The 22,385-nt window shown below is 41.7% G+C and overlaps 3 protein-coding genes across 6 annotated transcripts in view; 1 reads left to right on the top strand and 2 right to left on the bottom strand.

Moving 5' to 3' along the window:
- The window catches only part of LOC127354663 (ADP-ribosylation factor-binding protein GGA1), a 10,323-nt gene extending 6,002 nt beyond the window's left edge, over positions 1–4,321 (bottom strand). The window contains exons 1-7 of the mRNA XM_051384730.1: positions 4,229–4,321; positions 3,345–3,429; positions 2,942–3,017; positions 2,655–2,753; positions 2,290–2,413; positions 839–939; positions 553–633 (exon numbers count right to left, since the gene is read on the bottom strand). Of these exons, the coding sequence (XP_051240690.1) occupies positions 553–633; positions 839–939; positions 2,290–2,413; positions 2,655–2,753; positions 2,942–3,017; positions 3,345–3,429; positions 4,229–4,274 (612 nt within the window). The 5' untranslated portion in view covers positions 4,275–4,321. The remainder of the gene's footprint in view (positions 1–552; positions 634–838; positions 940–2,289; positions 2,414–2,654; positions 2,754–2,941; positions 3,018–3,344; positions 3,430–4,228) is intronic.
- On the top strand, positions 4,258–20,405 carry micall1a (MICAL-like 1a). 4 transcript variants are annotated; one of them, XM_051384719.1, is made up of 16 exons: positions 4,258–5,425; positions 8,582–8,630; positions 10,909–11,050; positions 11,323–11,423; positions 12,680–12,828; positions 13,300–13,913; positions 13,999–14,059; positions 14,252–14,673; positions 16,118–16,467; positions 16,555–16,689; positions 16,840–16,966; positions 17,086–17,176; positions 17,357–17,430; positions 17,776–17,890; positions 17,996–18,042; positions 18,214–20,405. In XM_051384719.1, the coding sequence occupies exons 1-16, from the start codon at positions 5,280–5,282 to the stop codon at positions 18,363–18,365; spliced, it is 2,775 nt and encodes a 924-aa protein (XP_051240679.1). In that variant the 5' UTR covers positions 4,258–5,279; the 3' UTR covers positions 18,366–20,405. The 4 variants fall into 4 exon arrangements, with proteins under 4 accessions (XP_051240679.1, XP_051240677.1, XP_051240678.1 ...); XM_051384717.1 differs by having other exon boundaries at positions 4,259–5,425; positions 16,076–16,467; XM_051384718.1 differs by having other exon boundaries at positions 4,259–5,425; positions 14,252–14,682.
- cunh22orf23 (chromosome unknown C22orf23 homolog) lies at positions 19,898–22,385 on the bottom strand. The gene is made up of 7 exons (XM_051384744.1): positions 22,258–22,385; positions 21,740–21,833; positions 21,500–21,562; positions 21,006–21,179; positions 20,735–20,869; positions 20,407–20,507; positions 19,898–20,178 (listed from the first exon to the last, which is right to left on the bottom strand). Exons 2-7 carry the CDS (start codon positions 21,831–21,833, stop codon positions 20,032–20,034), a joined length of 714 nt encoding a protein of 237 aa, XP_051240704.1. The 5' UTR covers positions 22,258–22,385; the 3' UTR covers positions 19,898–20,031.

Genomic DNA, 22,385 nt, shown 5'->3' with positions numbered 1-22,385 from the left:
ATGTGTGTAAAGGTCAAGCAGGTTTTACATTTACAAACCTTGTGAGTTAATATTTTACTTTACTACTAATTCATTAATTGCATATCATTCAACTGTTGATGAAAAGCAGTACTTTTTTAGTTTGTTGTTAAATCTGATACCTATATTTCATCAGTTCAAATCATGATCATTCATCTCAATTACTTAATAAGCTGTATTTAGTACTGCGTGTTAGCGTATTTAGTGCTCTTTATATAAACTATTTTGATAATATTCAGCAAAAAGTTTACATTGAAACTCAAGCCTGATGTTTGATCATCCCTAAATCAAAACCTTGATAATTAACTGGATATTCAGCTTCCAACATCAGTTGACAATGTTGGAGGAAATTGATTTCATGTCACACCAAAGTATTAATCACTATAATAATCAAAAATGTAAGTTGAAAAGGCCTTGAGACTACTATTCAGATTCATTAATGTCATCACAGTAGATAATCAGGTGTGTATTTTGTGGAAAAACACAGACACACATACTGTACAGCACATATGGTAAACACAACCGATGACACACCTCCTGGACCATTTCCTTAATGAGCTTGTTTGCTGCTCTTAAATCTTCGGGGTGGGTGCTGTTCAATAAGCGAGACAGCATCTACAAAAACAGGATAGGACCGAAGAGGGGGAGGAAAGAAAAGAGGAAGAGAACTTTGTAAACTGTCAGCCTCTGAACGATTTTCCCAGGAGATTAACTTACAGTATGGAACATTTTTTATGAATCGAACATGATGCAAGTCTTTCCTTAAAAAAATAAAAATAAAAATGAATGGTGCCTCTTCATCATCACTTAAACGTCATACCTTGGATTTCTCCTCATCCTCAAAGACGGCACTTTGGGCTCTGGGGGGAGGGGGTGGAAGGGGCTTGTCATCAGGAAGCACGGGGTCCAGCTTGACAATGCCTGGAAGGGAACAAGGACACCTTTTAACCTCACATGTCAACATCTGCCATCTCATATATTTACACTGTATATAGATCACAGTTACAGAAAGTCCCTCTGACGATACTGGTGCTGTTACATTGTATGGAGTGCTACAGGAATGAAACCTGGAACTGAGCTAGCTTTTTTTCACATTGAAGTCCATGGGTTTTTGGTTAGATGCCTAAAACAAGGTCTGAGGTTAACACAAGCTTAAGAGATTTTTATCTTTTGTTCTGACATAAAATACATCAGTAAATATCCTACTCACTAGTCCGTCATTACAGCCTTTTTGCGATTATACTTGTGCTCCTGTAAACTATTCCAACTCAAATTTTACAACTTGTAGATTTTAATTTTATAGATTTGTAGATTTCTTGTAGATTTTGTTGTTTTTTTTATACGGTTTGGGGACTTTTTTGCCTTTAACTGATAAGATAGCTCAAGATACACAGGAAAGGGGGAGAGACAGGGGATGACACAAAGCAAAGAGCCACAGGTTGAACCCTTGGCTGCAGCCGCGAGGACTCAGCCCTGGTACATGGGGCGCCAGCTCTACCAGGTGAGCTACCACAGTGCTCCTTAATTACAAGATCAAATTACAAGTTGGAAGATTAGTGGTGGTGAATTTAAAGTCAGGCAAACATTAGCTTTTTACTTACATACATACATACATACATACATACATACATACATACAATAAATAAAGGTGGTGTTCATTTGTGAAGATTTAACAAAAACATGTAGGTATCATGAACCTTTGCCCACCAGATTCCACAACGGAAAATCCCAATGGCCTTTTGCTGAAGGAACCGTGGCGATACTAACTTCCGTGTTGGCCTACAAACATACGTCATCCCTGCAGCACTCTATATCACTCTTCTTTTAGATAAATGTGAGCTCACTGTAATAACAGATTCAGTTGTATTCTGTCAAAATACACCAGAAGCCAATGCCCTACATGAGTACTGATACTGCAGTAATTCTGGACAGCTATTGTTTGGAAACTGCATTTTTAAGATCACACAAGATTCAACTAAGCATGACTAAGGACATTAGTCTCATGCTTGTGGCTCATCATCATTAAAAAAGGAGAACTGATACTCCCTTGTACAAAACAGTATTTGGTAAAACAAGGGAAATATGAGGAACCAAAACAGATTATCAATGAAATATGTGAACTGAAAAACATATTTACAAGCCACTGTAAGCTAAATGTATGGAATATCAGACCATGCACATAACCATGGATAAAATGAGCAACTTCAAGCTAAACAACTTGTCTATTATCTTAATGTTTAGTCGTGTTCTCAAGCTTCTGGAGCGGCTCACCCTGTTTTTTCAGCATCTGATAGGCGTCTGCTATCTTGGTCTCATCAGGCAGCCTCACTGTCCAGCTGTACACCATTTCTAACACCTTCTTCTTCACTGGCTCTGGAGCCCGGGCACCCAAATACTGCAGAGACGAGGGGATTAATGCAAAGAAAAATGTGTTTATGCTTTAACAACTACAACAACTACATAAATACACTGACAGCTGACTGACCCTGGTATGTGGTTTTCTTCCCCTCCCCTAAGGTTTTGACAGCCACTTAAATGCTGCTTTAACTGGTTAATAAAACTCTACAAAAATAGTTCTCATGGATGTAAAGTTTCAGACAAACTGGTATGACAGCAGAAAAGATATGGATCATTACCTTGGGTGAGACCACCTTGATGAGCTCATTGAGAAAGCGAAACTTTCCCACTTCACTGTGAAAACGCTTTCCACAGTTCTTCATGCACGTCTCAAGAACCTGGGAATTGTTTAAAGTTTTTGTTTTACCTTTGTACAGACAAGCCTTAACAGAAAAAGAAAATATTCACTGTAAAAAATAATGACATGTTGCTTTTAAAGGGGGCGTTTTCAGACCTTTACACTCGTGAGCCACATAACACACGTAAGCAACACTTTGAATTGAAGTTTTGATGGATGATCTCTTACCGTAAGCGCTTGCATAGCCTCCCACTCCTGGGGAGACTGGATTTTATGGGCCAGAAGTCTGGTTGCAAGCTGGGGACTGAGAGATTAAAACTAAATGTAACCTTCATTTTACAGACACACAAAAAAGGAGTCAAGATATGACTTTGAAATATACCACAAAAAGACTAAACACACACAAATTATCTGGCATTGCTTGAAGTAAAACACAATTGATATTAAAAAAAGACATATTATGATGGAATATTACACAGCTTACAGGATGACACAGCTGTGAAACTGGATAAACTATTAAATAACAGTTGGCACAGCACTGACTTGTTTCTGCATTTTGTATGATGTGAAGCAGAACAACTACTCTAACATTGTGTGATATTCTTTATCGTCATCATCATCATCATCTCACCCTTCTGGCTCATTTTTGAGCTGATCACAAAATCCCTTGATATTGTCCCAGTCAGTCTCCTTATTCAAAGGGTTTGTGGCCTTGTCTGTGCAAAAGGAAAGAGACATTAGACTAAATACAACTTTAAAACTGCAGCATGTGAGGGCATTTACATTAAGCAAAAAATATAACAAAACTCGTGACAGTCTTAATTTCAGATTGTGTGTGAAGCCTGTCAAACCTCAACAACCTCTGGCTTTTACAGCTGTTAGGTTGAGAGCTCAATCTCAAGTCTGACTGAACGCCTGTGACCCCTGTCAGCAGCTGTAACCTGGGGTTGTTTGCAATATGCAAACTATCTTTTCTCTGGTTGGGAGCAGACTAAGAGTTGCTCGTGTTGGCAGAAAATGTGTGAGTGAATCCTGAGTCTATGGACGGTACAGTTCCTCCTTTTGGGTTCGTTCAGGTGGCTTGTCTCGGTCCTTGAGGGGGAAATGGTCAGCAGCTAACTCACGTTAGCTACGCGGTTGTGTTAGCATTCAGCTGTAACGTTACATTAGTAACGTAACGTTAGGGTGTTTTTACATTTAAAATGTCATGTTCGTGTAATGTCACTATCCCCGAACTGTCAGCAGTAAACATAACGTGAGATCAAAATATGATCGCAGCACAGCAACGGTGATATAACGTTATTATCTGAGTTTGTTCCTTATCGACAACTGCACTTTTTGATTTGATGACATTCGCTCTCTCGACTCTCAATAAAAACCCTGAATTCCCAAAAGGGACAGCGCTATGAGCGACAGCGGCAAATTCAAACTGAGAAAATATCTCCTTGTCCCTTAACAGCGGGTGGGCTACTGCTTTACGTTCAATCTGATACTGTACAGTACACGATGACTTACTGATGCGAGACTGTAGGCTAGCCTCATCCGGAGGCGCCGCCGCCATCTTTCGGGAATTCTAAACAACTGTCCACTATCGCGTGAGTCTTTGTAACGTATCGCGTGGACAGCCGTTGGAACCGCGAGCCTGTAGCTCCCCCGGTTGGACTACAACAGAAACAACAACGTGACATTGAGTAGGGGGCGGCAGGGGGCGGCAGGAGGCAGCAGGAGGCGGCAGGAGGCGGCAGGAGGCTTCACTCAACGCAACTGGGATGGTTTAACACCGCTGCTGGGCTGCTTTGTTCAACCTGAATTGTTCAGGATATATTTTTGTTTTTATAGTTGGCTTTAATTTGGTTGTCACCAAGGGAACGTCGCGGGTAGGGCTCGGTAACAGACTGTTTTTAAACCCAGCGTTACAATCTATGGTTTTAACAACCTTTGCAGTCACTGCACCAGCAAACAACAACCGTGCTGTGGGCCACCTCAAGGAGGAAACTGTCACCTCTGCTTCGACTGAAACTGTACCGTCGCCCTGAACCTGACAGAGTCAATCATCACACCGCCAGCGCTCACCAAAAACAAGCGAACCAGCAAACCTCAGACACCCGGCTAGCAGCGGGCTAACAGCTAGTTAGCTACGTTGAATCGACTGACGTTACGTCAAGAACTTTGTTGGCAAGCTACTGCTAAGTTACCAACTCTGGATATCAGCGGCGTTTTTAACCCTCTGCTTCTGGTCAAAGTTCCAGTTTAGATGCAGATACCGCTATCTGAATCACTTGGTACCGGAGATAAAGTGGGAGCATCGGGCACATTGTTGTTGCAAAACTTAGCTAACACCCAGCTAGCTTTCAAGCCATGCTAGTGTTTAACGTGACTCACTGGCTGTTAATGAATGTATCGTATCGGAACAGCGGGTGTTGTCTGGAGGTCGCCCCTTCACTGAAACGCTGCTGATGACTCGTTCATGACTGGAGAAAAGACCTGCTGTCCTCTCCTGTCACGCCTGAGACAAAAGAAACTCGCTTTTATTTGACAAGAATCGTTTGATTTCTATGACAGCAGTATGATGGGATCTCTGAAGGCTCTGCAGGAGTGGTGTCGGATACAGTGTGAAAATTACAACGATGTGGAAATAAGGGACATGTCAACGTCCTTTCGGGACGGTTTGGCGTTTTGTGCCATAATACATCGTTACAGACCAGAACTGATGTAAGTAACCTGAAGTCTAACGATGAAATGTTGACACTAACCAAGCTAATGTTGAGCTATGAGAAACCCGTTCACAGTGGTTCAAGTTAACGGTAACGTTGTTTACTATGATAGACAGGATTTGGCCGGTTTTAGTGACAGCTGGACACTTCTTTTTTAAGGAGTGACAGGCTGCTTATTGTTGTCTTTGAATTGTTTTCAAGTAACTAAGTTATTTCTGTAAGGGTAGTAATTAGTATATTAATCCATTCAGATACAAATTAATGTTAAGGCCCGGGATTATGCACGGCTCCTGTCAGCAAAGTGTTTTCTTTTTTCAATATACTTGTAGAAAGCTGTCGATTAATGGCTAGACAACTTTTGTTAAACAAAAAAACCAACCATGCCATTTATGTTATATTTGTCAACGTTGTACGTATTGTGTAGGTTTTATTATAGCCTAAAACACCAGTAAAAAATATTTCTGAACATTGTACAGTGAGAGGCCAGTGTGCTGTAATTAACTCAGGCTGACAAGCCATGTCCTGTCTGTAACAACACACCCCTCCTCTCTGCATTTCACACCTATACACACACACACAGTACAGAAACCTCCACAAAACACAACCGCAGTATCAGTGTGACTTAAAATGACTTTAGAGATGAGGAAATGATCACTTTCCACTATTTTGGTAGGGACAGCAAACAGAAAATACATTACTCAGTTATTAACTCATGGTTAATAAGGGAGTTTGACCATCGTTTGCTCAATTACACCAAAAAGACAAATGATGTTTTATTTAGTGAGAGACAGCCTCTCAATACTTCTATCTCCCATAGAAGCGGCCCATCATGTGATTGTAAGAAATATGTTTCTAAAAGTTGCGTGTCAATATAGGTAAATCATCTGATTTGAAAAAAATCCTTTTTCTTTTTTTTTTTTTTTTTTTTTTTTTTTACAGTTTTGACAGTATAGACATGAAATTGCTGATCTTCATGTGACTCACTTGGACATGCATTTCTGTGGAAAAGCCCTAGTCCCGTGTAACATAATGTGGCTCTGTGTAGCTCACTCTGCTGACAGCATCATTAGTGGTTTTATTGCATCTGAAACAAGTCAACAACCTTTTGTTGTTGTTGGAGCATTGTGTAAAAACACCCTGGAAATGACATGTTATGTATCTCCATTGTCCTGGAGGAAAAACGGGTGTGATGGAATCATTTTGGATAGTTTGCATCTTGCTCATGCTGCTACCTATCAGGTGGTCCAGACTTTTGTGAGCAAATTGGGCCATGCTTGGGTGGGAGTAGGGCAAACATTCACTGGACCAGTCACTGAAGGACAGGTCAGTGAAGTGGAATATATCTGCAAACACAGCACGGCAGAAAGCCGAAAGTAAGAGAGTGGGCAAATCCTAAACACCCGGCTTTCGAGCTCTGCCTCTTCAATTTGTGTCCCAGCATGCATCCCTGTTCAGCCCTTTGTAAAGCTACAGTGGCCCAACCGAACTCACTCTGATCCAGACAGACAGTCCGTCAGGCTAATCTGCAGCTGAGACCTCCGCCTGTCAAACTGGATTTAGCTCTAATGTTGGGCCAGGCCATTGTAGCGCTGCCCTGCACTCTACAGCCAATGTATTCTCATCAATATACATCATGCAGAGGAGAGACGTTAGTGCGGCGAATGGCCTCATCTGAGTTTCAGCCGAGACCAATGGTCACTCAACCCTGTGGAGAGGGAGTAGATATGGCTGCAAGAAATCATCCATGGCCTGGTTAACTAAAGTGCATGGGACAGTCAAAGTCACATTTGAATTAAATTTGGTTCATATAATGCAGCTCCTGTTCAAACCTCATGATGCAATATAGCAGTGCAAACAGTCACATCATCCACTTAGATTTACTTTATAATTTTTCTGTGTCCTTTCAGTGTTGACATTTGTCTCCATAATGCACTGGTTTTGCCTCACCTACTCCTGTACAAAAGCTCCTGATTATGACGCATTTATAAGTTTAATTTGTAATTGTTACAACCTCACCAAATCCCAATCCTGTACAATAGCACCATTTTTCCCATCTGACTGAACCAGATTTAGCAGATACACCGGTTCGCCCGGGTTTTGATCATGTGGATTTGAAATGCCTGACACACAGTACACACACCGATCCTCAGCAGTCCTCTTTCCCAAAATAAACCTCAGAGTGAGACTCTGAGTCACAGTGGATTAGGTTTGCAATTTGGATTGCACACTGCGCTTCATCATCCATGTCAGTGTCTGCTGGCACTGTCTGTTCTGTCTGTCAGTGTCAAAAATTTGAACTCACGACAGTCTTTGTGATGTTTTTCTTATGTTGCTGCAGTTCCACCTGGCTATGTTGGTAGATGTGACATAGTGGACTTGTTTTGACGTGATCTTGACATTATAGCTGCTGCTCTGTGTGTTTGTGACCATGGGAACTAGATTAGAGAGAACAGAGGTCACTTTGTGTGGCTCCAACACGGAGCTCATTCATAGGGTTTTGCCTTCTTGAGAGTTCCACATGGTCTCCACAAGCTCTCACCGGGGTCATGTTTTTTTTTTTTTTCCACCGTTCTGTTGTCCTACTACCACACACTGGTGTCAACATATGCGTATTTATGCACACAGCAACACTTTCATCCCTGAACACCTCCAGACATTTTCCAGTTTTACTGCAGGATGTTTACTGGTGAGAGGTCTGGCTTTAGTTCCTCGCTCCAGGCATTTCAAAGCAGAGCCTTGTAATTATCAGCCCATCACTCCTGTTTGATGCAACCACTTCTTTCCTCTTGTTCTGGCAGTCTTTCACATAAAGCATCATTTATGTGTGGTTTGGGACCAATTGTCAGTTGCGGTAGTTGGGAAGCTTAACTGCTCACCATTCCTGCCCGTCATGCTGTCAAGCCAATAATAGCTTTTTGATGGTTCACAACATAAGTGGAAATAGGTCAGCAAGTTATATACAGTACCGTCCCATATCAGCATGGCTTGGACAGTTATAGTATTTCTTCATGGTCTTCTGCTAGGGTCCTGATATAGAAGAAGATACCGTGGTTTACAGTTGTTGCAGGCTGTATAACTGTACAGTGACTACATGCATACGCAGCCATATCTTGTTTTAAATTTTTAAATTTTATTTTCTGTCTTGTCATTCCAGAGACTTTGGCTCGCTGTCTAAAGAGAATGTCTACGAGAACAACCGACTGGTGAGTCAATTTAGCTGTATGTTTTGTGGTTTTAACACTCCTGTGATCTTGTGTGCATGATGATTTCATTTTGTGTGACATGCAAGGTTAAATCACCTATGAACTAATTCATATCTATTGCATGTTTTCCGCGTGTGCTTCATTCAGCTCTAAAATTAAGCCTTCTGATTGCATGCAGCCATGGTGGGTGTGAGTTCAGTGTATTTGACTGTATGTGTGGAGAGAAGTGTTACTTAATCCTGATGGAGCCAGTCTAGGGCAAACAGGGAGAGGGAGGAAACCAGAGCATTCAGAATCATAAAAAACGTTCCTGACATAAGCCTCTGGAGAGACCTTGTAAAGAGGATTTCAAGTGCAAAGTGCTGAATTTGCAGTTTATTATATGTCAGTGAATTGAAACCAGCAAAAAACTTTCTTTAAATCACATCCCTTGTTGGGTTTTTCCACATTGTCTGTAAGCCAACAGAACATTGAGGGATGAAATGGGAGTCTCCTCATTTTCACTCTGAGCTAAGCTTTGGCTGTCCTTTGCTGCTGTTTACATTCTTTTTATCCAACAGCTTTTAGGGAAAGTGAGGTAGTTGGTGGTAGCATCAGAAACAAACTCTCAGTGTGTACAGACAGTAATTCACTGTATCCATTAGGCTTGAGTTTGAGTGAGTGAGTGTAGACTGTTAATGTGAAAAGCACTGAAATCTAAGTCAGATTTTAATAACTGTAGTTCTACACATATTACTGCTACTGTAGAGTCACTCTGAATTAATGTGCAGGTAGCACATAAAGTTACTGTAATTGTCCGTTTCAGTTCCCTCTACTCCACACGCTCACATTCTCTCTCGCCCACCAATGTATTCTTGCTCTAGACATAAATGTTACATTAATTAAAAAATAACTTAGATTAAACATGCGCTGTTTTGAGTACACTGATCTGCACTCTCAGTTTGTGTTTAGTGGAACCAAATTAACAGTGTCTGTCTTCATTCTGTCTGTCCCTACCTGTTATTCTTGTTTAACTGTCTTTGATTAAATCTATTCAAATTGTGAATTGTGTCCCAACATGAAAACAAAGCCTCATCCTCAAAGGAAATGTCTGTTTATTACCAAAGGGTCAGACCTGCAGTTAACCGAGGGTCATGAAGGCAGCCTGGGTGACCCTGACATTTATTAATCCATCCAAGGCGTCACTGTGTCTTTCTGGAAGGAGTGATGACTCACAGGCGCATCCTGATTCGGACTAACTAGAAAGAGCCAAATATTTCAATTTATAGTCATTATTATAGTCATTCATAGACGTTAAGAACTACAGCTCTTATCTGGACTATTCATGAAAATATCCACATTTCACTTGAAATAAGTTCATACAAAATGGACCTATTGGCATTTTCAACAAGGATAGCGATAGAGTCTGTGTAGTGAAAATGTTATCAGTTTCTACAGCATTAATTCATTTTCAGTAAATTGCAGGATAGTAGGTAGCTTGAACTAGGAAGAGTGAACGGTTTGAGCTGTAAACCAGTTTGTACAGTGCAGTACAATGCATTTTGATTCATTTGGGTTTAGTTCCACTTTGCCCATGTGTTGCATTTGTTAGCTGGATCATTTCAGTGTGACTGCCAGCGATTGTATCCGTGTTATGTAACCTTACCCGCTCTCTCACTTCTTTAGTGGAATTTTTCATTAGACTGATGGTTATCCTCAAACGACAAAACATTACATTATGAGCAAATGACTGATGCTTTGGGAGCAGAGTTACATTATTCAAGACATGAAGTATGTGCTGGTTGGTGGGCTATGGCAAGCATCTGAGGACACCATGTAGTTTACATGAGACAAATAACTCTGTGAATGCCCAGTTTAAGTTCTTAGTTTGGGTAAAACTTTTCATGGTATGCGGTAACTCCACTTCCCGAACAAAACATACTTTCTCACTGAACCCTGACATTATCGAGCCATGCACATAGTTTCAGGTATCGGTGTCTGAGCTTTCTCCTGCCACCCCAGTACAATGAAGGTAAATGGACTTTTGTTTGTGCTGGCCGGAGCATTGAAGAGTATTTTAAACTTAACTGCAACGGGTCGTTCCATAAACATTGTCCTGGTTACTCAGGATGATCAACAGACCTCACTGTTTCCATTGCAGCTACTTTATACCATAGTGCCAAAACACTGAGGAAAATCAGAATGCCAACACTGTGTAAACACTGCTTACAGTTTCTCAGCTTCTTACTAATCTACCACATATACCTCCCTCCTTTTCTCTGTTTTTGCTTCATCATAGGCATTTGAAGTGGCAGAGGCACAGCTGGGGATTCCAGCCCTGTTGGACCCAGAAGACATGGTGTCCATGAAAGTGCCTGACCGGCTTAGTATCATCACATACGTCTCCCAGTATTACAACTTCTTCAACAACAAGTCTCAAGGTGGGTACAGTAAAGTTCAGTTGGATTTCACATAAACACAACATAAAAGACACACAGTTGACAATTCTGACCATATATTTGTTCATTTGATGATTTTGACTCTACTTTGAATCTACATTCAGTGGGTTTCTTATCCAATCATAATTCCAGAGCCAAAAAAAACTGTCCACCCTCTGGGCGTCTATATATGGACCAACTTGTATAACTTGTGGGTGTGACAGCAACTTACGTAATTTGTTTATATTGTTAACTGATGACTTCCTTTTCCACAGCAAACCCCCCTTGCATGAAAAGGCTGAGTTCTGTTGGCCATAATGAGCCTGCCCAGAAAAGGCCCCCAACCCCTTTGGAAGACAAAGGGGTTGAGTCTGAGGTAAGAATAAAACCTGGCACCAGGAGAAAGCAGAGATGAACAGAAATTACCTTGTGCTTGTGTTATGTTTTTTGGGGTTTTTTTGTTTGTTTTTTTACTCAAGGCCACACATAATACCTGTAAAAACTGCATCACTGAACTACATTATTCCTGCATGATACGCTATTGGAAGCGCACGTTAACAAGCTTTATTTTCTAGTAATGTTTTGGATAAGCCCACAGAGACCCCACATATTTTTCTGGTAGTATATTTGTGTGTATCTGAAGCCTTGGGTTATCTAAGTATAATTCTGCATGTGCTATTTGGGGGTATTACGTCATCAGATCTGTGCAATGCAAATCCCATCATGCCATTGCAGGACAACAATGTACAATAAGTATTTTATAATTACTACCTTCTTGTGTGTGGGCTTTGTGTTGCACAGCAGGGGAAAAGCAAAGCAACAGAGGTAGTGTAAGTCTATGAAGATAGCCTCTGTATCCTGTCTCTCTTTTCTTTCGCACGCCTTCAACTTCTTTCCTCCATGCTCATACTCCCATGTACTGGCATCCTCCTCCTCAACTCCCACCTCCCCACCCTCTCTTCAGATGGAAATCCATTCCACTCCCTCCTCTTCCTGCTCTTCTTCCTCCTCACATCTCAGCCCCCCTCCACTATCTGGTCCTGAGCCTAGGCAGTAGGATGGGGGTGGGGGTGGGGGTTGGTTTAGGAGGTGAAAGCAAAACGGTTAGGTCAGTCTTTAACCCTCTCCTGTACACAAAAGACTAACACTAGTTCTATCCTAACACTGTGTGCCAAGTTTTTGAATATGCTGCTGCTAATTCCTTTTTTTTTAACTAAACACAAATAAAAAAAAAGAGCCAAAGAAACCCAAATAAAATGCCTAGAAGCAATAAATCAATCTTAAATATCAATCGTATCCAAAATATGTGACTCCCAGAGTCTAACCCAAGCTGTTTGGATTTTATTACTAATAAAACATTTTTTATCATGACATACATTTTTGTATCAATCAAATGATGTTTTAAACTGAAAAAGAAATGCAGTAATGAACAACATGAATCCATGAGCAGTAGATGTTGCATTAACCAAGTAGACGTAGCTAGCTAAACACAGAATGAACAATCCACATCCTGAAATCCTGACTCCGTGTTTGATCTCCCCCTCCCCCATTACTCTCCATCTCCCCCCCCCTTCCCCTGACGTCTCCTACCTGTCCCCTCCCTGCAAACAACGCCCTGGTCGCTTGCACTAGCCGAGCCAGTCCGTGCAGACAGGTGTAGAAGCGGTTGCAGCAGTCAAGCGCAGCACGCTCAGCAGTACCTGCGCCGCTTGCCAGAAACACGTCCACCTGGTGCAGAGGTTTCTGGTGGACGGCAAGCTCTACCATCGCAACTGCTTCAGGTACACACTACAGTGACTCTCTACCTGTGTGTTATACAGTGTTTCTTAAAGAACATAAAGTTAGATAATAAAGCCTTTTTCCATTATGCCATCAGAAATGCTATCCATGTTTTACTAGTTGCGTCCTTACAATGTGAACTAGCAGCAGTAGGAAATGTTTGGTTTGCATTATCAGTACATGTATGCGTCATTCCCTGTGAATTTCTCATGTGTCGGATAGCAAATTGAATCGCCTTCGGGTATGAGAACTACGCTACAGAGAGATAAATACAGAATGTAAATACATTGTTTGGCTATAGCTGAAATAATGTTGGCCATAAATAATGTCAAACACTGGATTTGATTTCATGAAAATCTCAAGTATTGAAACTTTAAGAACATAAACAAAAGTTAAGAGCTTGTGCTCATGTTAATAATTTTTTGCAGCTTTATAAAGAAAATCTGACTGTCGTCCTGTCATTGTTGTCTCAGGTGCATAGAGTGTCACAGCACTTTGCTTCCTGGATCCTACAAATTAGGAGGCGACTCTGGAGCGCTGGTTTGCGCTCATCACCTTGCAAGGCATGCTTCAGCCCATCAAAACGGTCGACCAGATCTTAGTAAGAAACCAGCTGTAGTTCAATCCACCAGGATTGGTCGCAGCACAATTCCTCACACCTCGCCCCCTGAGAGGGACCAGGCAAAGACTCTTCCTCCTGTGTGCCCAACAAATGATACCGACATGCCTGCCAATGACTCTGTCACAGTCACTGCTGTTGCAACAAATAACGCAGACTCTTTGGAAAAAGCAAAAGACGTGGATGGCAGTGGAGAGACAGAGGAGATACCACGTTCTGCTTCTCCTCCAAACCCTTTTGACGAGAGTGATGAAGAGGAGGAAGAGCAGGAAGAGGAGGAGAAGGAGGAAGATACTAAAACACCAGCCAACTTAACAACTAACGGGGACCTCCCTTCTACACCTCTCAGTCATCATGAAGGTGCCAGTCGGCCAGTACCAGCGCCACGCCGGGTTACTGAACCCACCCCCCCTCCTCGCCCTGCCCCACGGGTTCGGCTAGCCCGTACAGGAGACGGCCTTATAGCCGGTGTGTGCTCACTGCAGAATATAAATGATTATAGACGATCTAGTGTCTGTTGATATTCGTACTTACATTTGACTTTAAATCACAGGTGAAAACCAGAAGCCTCCAACTCCTCCAAAGCCTCGGGAAAGATCACAGTCTCCTGGAAGGTAGCTAAACTTTACTCAAATGCCTCTTTTTTTTTTGTCCACAGGTTCATCTACCATTATCATATCATCACGTCATTCTGTGTTTACAGCATGTACTGTCGTTGTTTGCCCCTCCATGCTTCTATTTGGCTGTATTTGGTTGTCTTCCCCTCTGTGACCCCTCCGTCCCTGTCTGTGTCTCTCACTGTCCAGCCTGTCCAGTGGCACCCATAAACCCAAAGACCCACCTTGGCTCGCCCTGGTCCAATCAGAACACAAGAAGAAGAAAGCCCCTCCCCCTCCCCCTGCCGGACTGACAACCCCTCCCAATACAGGCTCTCTGTCCTCTCTCAAAGGGGATGGTTCCAGACCCAGCACGCCCCCTCCGCCCTCCAACCCATTCGACGAGGATGATGAGGATGAAACTAAGGAGCTAGAGGAAGAAGAGGGAAGTGAAGGAAGTGCTATTCCAACCACAGTCGTGGTTAGTCACCCTTGGTACAGCATCACTCGGACAGCTGACGCAACAGGTGCAGACACCCCTCCTAGCGGAGGAAGCTCGTCCCGCTCTGCCAGCCCCGGGAGCGCCAAAAGCAAGAAACGATTGGCACCTCGTGCACCGAAGCCACCTGCAGGTAACCAAGGTCAGTTTGATCAGCAGTACACTTTACCAACATCTGTGCTCTCATTGTCATATATCTGCCATAACTGTTAAAGGTTTGTGGAGGAGAACATGTGTCATGTTGTGGTTTCCTATGCTGTAAGTAGATGTTATGAAAGAGGACTATTTGGACATTGATTTGAAAAGAATTTCAGTATTGCAGTATTTCAGTAGATTGGTGTTGAAATAAAACTATGAGGTTAAAGGTCCAATGTGTAACATTTAAGAGGCTCTACTGGCAGAAATGGAAAATAATATGAGCAAGATACTGAATTCCAGATTGCTCCTGATGCTGTGCATTGGTGTATGAATATTAGTTTCTGTTTGTGATGGGCTTTGCGTGTGTGTGTCTGTGTGTGTCTGTGTGTAAATGTGTGAATGTGGCATGTAGTGTAATGTGCTTTGAGTGGTCGAAAGACTAGACAGTCCATTTACATTTACCATGTAATAATTTTTTGAGTGTAATTAGAGTTCAGTGACTGTGGTCTGCAAGTAACATGAGTGCTTTATTGGACTGAGGTCATATGATTGACTTAGTCAGTCAAGAACACTAAATCTTTTGACCTTCCTTTGGCGGTATGTATAGGATTATTGGTTACATGATGAATTCTATCCAATGAATGTTGATCCATTTGTTTGTGTTTGAGTTCATCTTATGAGTGAGATACAGTGAGAAACCTGTATGTGATTACCGGGTTCTCACTGCATGTTTTGTGGAAACTGTAATATGGTCTTTGTATTCTTGAGGCTCTGCATCTTGTGGTAACCTTCTGTGGTTATGCTGAGTGAGCTGTACAATTAGTCAACTCAGAGTGTTTTTTTATCTTTTGATTTGTTGTGCTGGGGTATTTGTACAACCTCCAGAAGACCACTGCACTTCATATCTGCTGTGTTCATCGGTGTAATCTTGCTTTATAACAATGTACCAAACAGTTGACTTTTAATATAATTTAACACATTATTTTTTCTGCCTGAGTTTTTTCAGCCTCATGATAGTCTGCTTCACTGCCATTTCCTTTTCCTCAGTGACATGTCTCGCATTGAGAGGCAGTAACAGACGTCACACATAGACTCAGCTTCATATCCTTAACTTTATTTTCTGCATATCAAGTAATTATGAAACGAAACACCTTTCAACATTGATGTACAGTTTATTTTATGTGGATTCAAACACCCTAACATTTAAACTATAAGTTGGCTCTTCAGTGAACTGGAACAATGAGGTCAGAGTACAAAGAGAGTGGGTTGTTGCATATAGATGTTCATTGTGTTTTGTTCTTTCCCCCATCCTCTCTCCATTTCCATCTGTCCTAACTACTCTGATTCCCGTTTCATTTCTGCTCTTTGGTTTTTACTAAACCTTTTTTCCTCTTCAGTTCTTCCTCACTCTCAGCCCTCCTCTTGCTCCCCTTCTCCAGCTGTCAGCACAGAGAGTCTGTCTTCAGGCTCAGACCACAGCTCCTCCCAGCCCCCGTTGGGTGGCAGTGCCAGCAGCGACCAGCAACACGCCTTCACCAAGAGTGTCTCAGAGCCTTCCATCTGTTCACCGTGCGACTCTGCAGCCTCTCCTTCCTCCTCCTCCTCAGAGCACCTGCCTCATCCCTCCCCAAGCCCTTTCCCTTCTCCAATGCCATCAAATGCCAGCTCAGCTCCAGCCACCCCACAGACAGGTCGCAGCTTGGGGGCCAAAGGGCCCGGAGCCCCTCCACCACGACCACCGACGACTCCCAGCCCATTGGCCTCAGCAGCCACTCAGTCACACAATAAGGTAACAAGGACCACCCACAAATAAAGCAATAAAAAGCAGTACATTTTGCACATTATATTGCAGCTGTATTCTCTTTCTTCATTAAAGCGGATCTGTAAAGAGAACCCATTCAACAGGAAAGCCTCTCCCTCCCCTGCTAAATCCAAATCCAGACCACCAAAAGGCCCACGTCCTGCCAGACCCCCGGCCCCTGGCCATGGCTTCCCTCTTATTAAACGCAAGGTACGAAAACTAAAGAGGAATGTATGCTGCATGTTTTAGAATTAAAATAATGTATAGAATTTCTTTTTTCCCGCTGTGTCAAAGAGGAAGACTAAATATCACAGTGGAAGAAATACTCAAATGACCCAAATGATACAAACATTCATCCAGGTGCAGTCAGATCAGTACATCCCAGTGGAGGACATCCACGGGGAGATGAGTCAGCTGGAGAAGCAGCTGGATGAACTGGAGCAGAGAGGAGTGGAGCTGGAGAAGAAGCTGAGAGACAACCCTAACGGTAACCTAAATAAAATGGGATGGAAAAAAGCAAGATCCATAGATTTGATCTGAAAGAACAATGCATAATAACAGAAACATAGTAAATATCTCTGTGCTCCCCTTTATGTGTGTTTTCAGATGAGGATGAGGAGCATCTGTTGGTGGACTGGTTCACTCTCATCCATGAGAAACACCTTTTAGTACGACGAGAAGCTGAGCTGGTCTACACGTAAGCATCAAACTGTATTAAGGGACTTAATCGGTTTATGTAATAAGCTCCCATGCTACAAGATTTTAGTTTCCCTGGAGTCTGGGGAAAAATCAAGCATAGTTTTTAAGTTTATTAAGTTCAGTAGTAAATTGGAGAGTAAAAGTGTGTAACGTACTGTGTGAATGTTCCTCACTGCAGAGCAAAACAGCAGAACCTGGAAGAGAGGCAAGCGGATGTGGAATATGAGCTGAGGTGTCTTCTCAACAAACCAGGTGTGTTTTCCCTTCAGAGAATGTGTCGTCAAATCCATTGCCTGTATATGTTTGTGTGTAAGGCTTGACTCATGTTACAAAGCTACTTACTGCCACCCACACTTTACAGTACACTATATTTTTTTTATCTGTAACAAAAAGAGTTCATTAAAACTTTTATAACATCATATTCTGTTTCTTTTTCTATTAACATAAACCAAACTCCTCCTGTAGTACTTACATTCACTGCTCAGGCATACAGTACACTGATCAACAGAGGGCTTTCTGTTCACGTGAATCAACATTTTATATTAATTGAAAGAAAACCAAAATGAAATCATTCATTGTCATCCCTTCCTTCCTCAGAGAAAGACTGGACAGAGGAGGACAAGAGTCGGGAGCAGGAGCTAATGGCAGAGCTGGTTACCATCATTGAACAGCGCAACCAAATTGTGAACAACATGGACCAGGACAGGCAGAGGTAATCAATGACTGGAAGTTAACTGTGTACCTTGGCACTGACCCAGAGTGTATTGATCAGTGATACTTTGCAACTTCCAGCAATCTAACAGTCATTCTGTCACAGGGAAGAAGAGGAGGATAAACTTATCGGAGCCATGCTGAAGAAAAAAGGTAGGACAAAAAAAAAGATTAAAGGTTAGGTTAAAGATTCTTAAGATAGGAGCATTCAGTAAACATAAATGTTGTATCTCACTCTTTCTTCTCTCACTTACTCTTGTTGTTTTCTGATTATAGGACCTGTGTGAATCTTAACATAATTTTCTCTATTTTCATCCTAATCAGACTTCAGTAAGGATCCAGAGGGTGAGCAGCAGCAGCAGCAGCAGCAGCAGCAGAAGAAAAAAGGGGCAAAGTTCAAACCCATTAAGGTGCTCAAGAGGCTGAGCCATAAAGGAGAACCAGGCAAGAGCCCCCACAAGGAGAAAACACCATAAAAAGGACAAAATCTCCTCCAAGAGGACATGAGACTATTTTAATAAAATGAAGGAGGAAAAAAAAAAAAAAGATGTGAGAAAAGAAATATATCAGGTCAATAAAATCAAAGATATGTATACATAGACGCCACATTGGCCGCTGGATGATACTTGGCCACCAAATTGGACCGGGCAAGACAGGCCTTGCGACAATGGCGTATCCCAGCAACGGGCCAAAGCAGCGCCTGTGTATACATGTCTATGAATAAGATGAGGTCTCATTTAACTGTGTCATTAATGACTTGAAGTGCAGCCCTGTATCCACTCCCTGCTCGCATCTTACTTCACTGACTATTTTCCGTTGTGTGTTTTTAAAGAGACACTACAACAACTCAACGCTATTAGAGCTGACATGTTTGTAAGCTCTCTGACCTGTCAAGCTAGGAGTGTGTAGAGTATGATTCGTAATTACTGCACTGATGTGTTCTGTATTGCTTCGCTATCCTTGCATTGCACAGTGTCTGTAGGTCTTTGTCAAGGTTCGGCAAAAGTGCGATTCGTCAGTTCCCTTTGAATGAAGTCAGTTGGATGCAAGTTTTAAATGTTTTAACTCTGCTCCTGATGTACACTCCTTGAATACGTGTCTCCTCCGCTCCGTGATTCCAATGGTTAGTAGATGGATTTCTGAGAAGGTTTCATGTCATGTCTGGTTTCATTCTGTGGTACTAGTGAAAGAAAGGTTTTTCTAAGATGTACTCTGCTTTAAATTTTACCCTTGAAATGCTCAATCAACAATGGATACCTAAGCTCTTCTAGCTGCTATGTTATGATTGTTTGTGGTTTCCTTGTTTTTAGTTTTTTCAGTGATAGTTTAGTGAGGTCATCTGTTTAAATGCATATCATCAAAGATGTAGATGAGTGTAGATACAGTATTTATGGGTGTGTGTGACTGCAAGCAAAGTGGGAGACTCAATAATTTAGAAAATGTGAGATGAGGAGGAAAGCATTATAGAAAGTGTTAGAAAATGTATTAACATAAAAGGTCACACATACAATAATGAATATTAGATAAGGCAGACATATAGTACAGTTAACAACTGTAACAGAACCAGCTACCAGTTTATAACAGTTTTAACCATTGGGGAAAACCTGAATATGCAATCATTAATTTATATTTTACTATGCCTTTCTGTATGTTTCCATGTTTTGCCTTAAAAGTAGATAGGGAAAGACAACATGTTAATATTGTTTGTAAGAGTGCCATTTATTTAATTGCATATGTGGATGAGCGTCATTTGTTGGAGCTAATGTAAATGTCAGTATGTTTACTCATTCTGTTCCTGTTATGTTATTTAGATTGTCTATTTGTCCTCCATTTTAAATGGTAATCCCTGTCTGTTTGTGCTCTGTGCCTGTCTTCCTGTCCAGCTGAAACCAAGGGCTTCTGTAGTGCCACATTTCTGTCAGCTATACATTGTCCTAAAACAGCAGCAGGATTATACAAAATACTGACACTGGAAGGCAGAGGAATAAAATAACTTAATGCAAGAATGTAATGTTTTTTTGTAAATTTAATGCTTCCACAGTTTTGTCTCCTTGCAGACATCACTACACACTCATATCACTGGACCCATTCATACTCTGAATTTAAGCTTATATTGCTTGCACCTCATTTCCAAGAGTTCAGTCAGTGGCTGTGAGTCTTATCTCCTCCTGTCTCTTTACAGTTCATGTCTTCTGTTATCTGCTCTGCAGTCTGCCCTTTTCTCTCAGATGCCATTGGGTCCTTTTTGGGACTGCGGGTCTTGTTCAACATCTCCAGCTCTCGAAATTTCTGTTAGTAGAGTAGTGACACAGCACAGGTTTAAGTGCGATCATGTTTGAGAGAGAATAAATATTACACTCTCTCTCTGTCATGTTAAGGAACATTTAAGCTACTATTGATCTGTCTGTCAGCATCTATAGAACATCACATTAAACATTCAGAATGATAAATTCACACCTGTGTTAAAAGCTTTTTCAAAACCCATAATAAAGACTAAGTCAATTTGTAAATCATTACCTGGGATATCTCTGTGTTGATGATGTGGATATACTGCTTCTCCTGGCCCAGAGAGGCCATATCTTCCAGAAATTGTCTTCTCTCTTCTATCTCATCCAGAACTTCAAAATAAACAAACCGGTTAATATTAGACTTACATGGTGCTGGATATATTTAGTCAGGCAGAGTTGCTCAGAGCAGAATTTAATTCAGACTGAAATAAATGGAAACAGACTCAACGTGATCTTGTTCTCAGAGACAAAACTTCTTAATTTAAATGCAGTGTGTTTTCCTCCCTGTTACAGCAGCTATTCTTTTACATCATCTGTTTCTGTACAATCAGCCTCACCTTCCTGATACCGGTCTCTCTCCTCTGCCATCCCTGGGTTCTGACATGCAACATATTGCAAAGATCCAACTGTGGGCTCTTCTTGTCCCGTTGCTAAAATATTCTGAAGCCTCCTCTTCTCTTTCTCTAAGTCTTCTAGAGTGCAACGGAGAAAGAAAACGACAAGAAGATTTAGTGATGAATGACCTGCAGTTTATTACCATTGTTTACAATTTAGGCCCGTCAAAAAACACATGCAGAACTTATAATGGTGTCAATTTCAAGAACATACTTGTAGGACCAGGACAGAATCTTTCTCTGACGTAGCTGTTCCCAGAACGACAAGATTCAGCGCTGCGTCTCAGAGGCTTGCCTGGCAGGCGTTTCTGGATGGATTTACTGCTTTTAGGCTGAGGGTGGGAACCTGATGCTGTGGGGTCAGAGGTCAGTGGTAAAGCTGCTCCGTCTGAGGGAGAAAAGTTTAAGAAAAAAAAAAAAAAAAGCTTTTTAATGAGGCAATACAAAATTAAGGGATGCTAAATGTTTGAAATAGTGTGTTGAGGGAGTAGCGCAGCATCAAAGTCAGTTCAATGCTCATTGGGCAATTGCCCATTTTAAATTTGAGCACTGCGGATGTCAGCTGAGTTTGGAATAACAATATGTGGTGAGCACTGTACCACTTTCAAATATCTTTAACAATATATAAAATATCTGTTTTTCTGTGTATAATATATAACTATCACATTAATTATCCCCCAACCCCTCAGCCAAAGGTTTCAAACTTACTCTTGAGGCATTCGTTGATCTGTTTTCTCTGGAGGTTGGTGAGCCTTGATTCCTGCATCATCACTGAGCAAGAGATTAAAATATAAAACACTTGTATGTACCTGAACACACACACACACACACACACACACACACACACACACACACACACACACACACACCTCCGTCAACTCCTTTATGTGTGTTTACCATTCACACCTAACCATCCACACCAGAAAATCAACAAGTGCATCATCTCACATCTCATCATGTCCTGGGTCTCCTTGCTGTACTGGGCGGCTCTGGGGTTGTTCCACAGCCCCCCACCAGCTGAGCTCTGTGAGGAGGTCTCCATCTGCAAGACACATTTTGCATTTGAGATTATCCTCAACCTCTGGGGCTTTGTTTACTGTTATCTCTGTCTTACTGAAAGCTAGCGCTCAGTTTTCATTTGTGAAATCTCTTCACAGACAGACTGGCTGTGGTGATGTCATTCAAAGACAAATCCTGGAGCTGCTCCATAGACAATGACTGACAACTCCTATATGACAGCAGCTATACTGCTTTAAATGGAAATTATTTGTATGTGATATTATGTTAAATATAAAAAATAATAGCAATGGCTCAGTTCCTTCATTCCAAAATGTCCATTACCTAGCGCCCTTGCTGCTAACGTTAGGTTGCTAACAACTGGCAGACGTCAAAGGGTAAGAAGTAAACTCTACAAGAAAGAAGCGCATGTAAAGAAAGGATAACTTGACAAAAGTGAAGGAACTTACTCAAACTGTGCCGCTTTTCTTACCACAAGTCCTTCGTGAACACTTTAGCATTAGTTAGCTAACGTTAGCTAATTTGTCAAACTGCAGCGTACACAGCAGCGCCAACAGTCTGTTGCTATAGCAACCAA

The sequence above is a fragment of the Dicentrarchus labrax genome, unplaced genomic scaffold (assembly GCF_905237075.1).
Source record: "Dicentrarchus labrax unplaced genomic scaffold, dlabrax2021, whole genome shotgun sequence".
Taxonomy (NCBI): domain Eukaryota; kingdom Metazoa; phylum Chordata; class Actinopteri; family Moronidae; genus Dicentrarchus; species Dicentrarchus labrax.
Note: the sequence above shows the minus strand (reverse complement) of the source record. Positions and strands in the feature narration are given on the sequence as shown.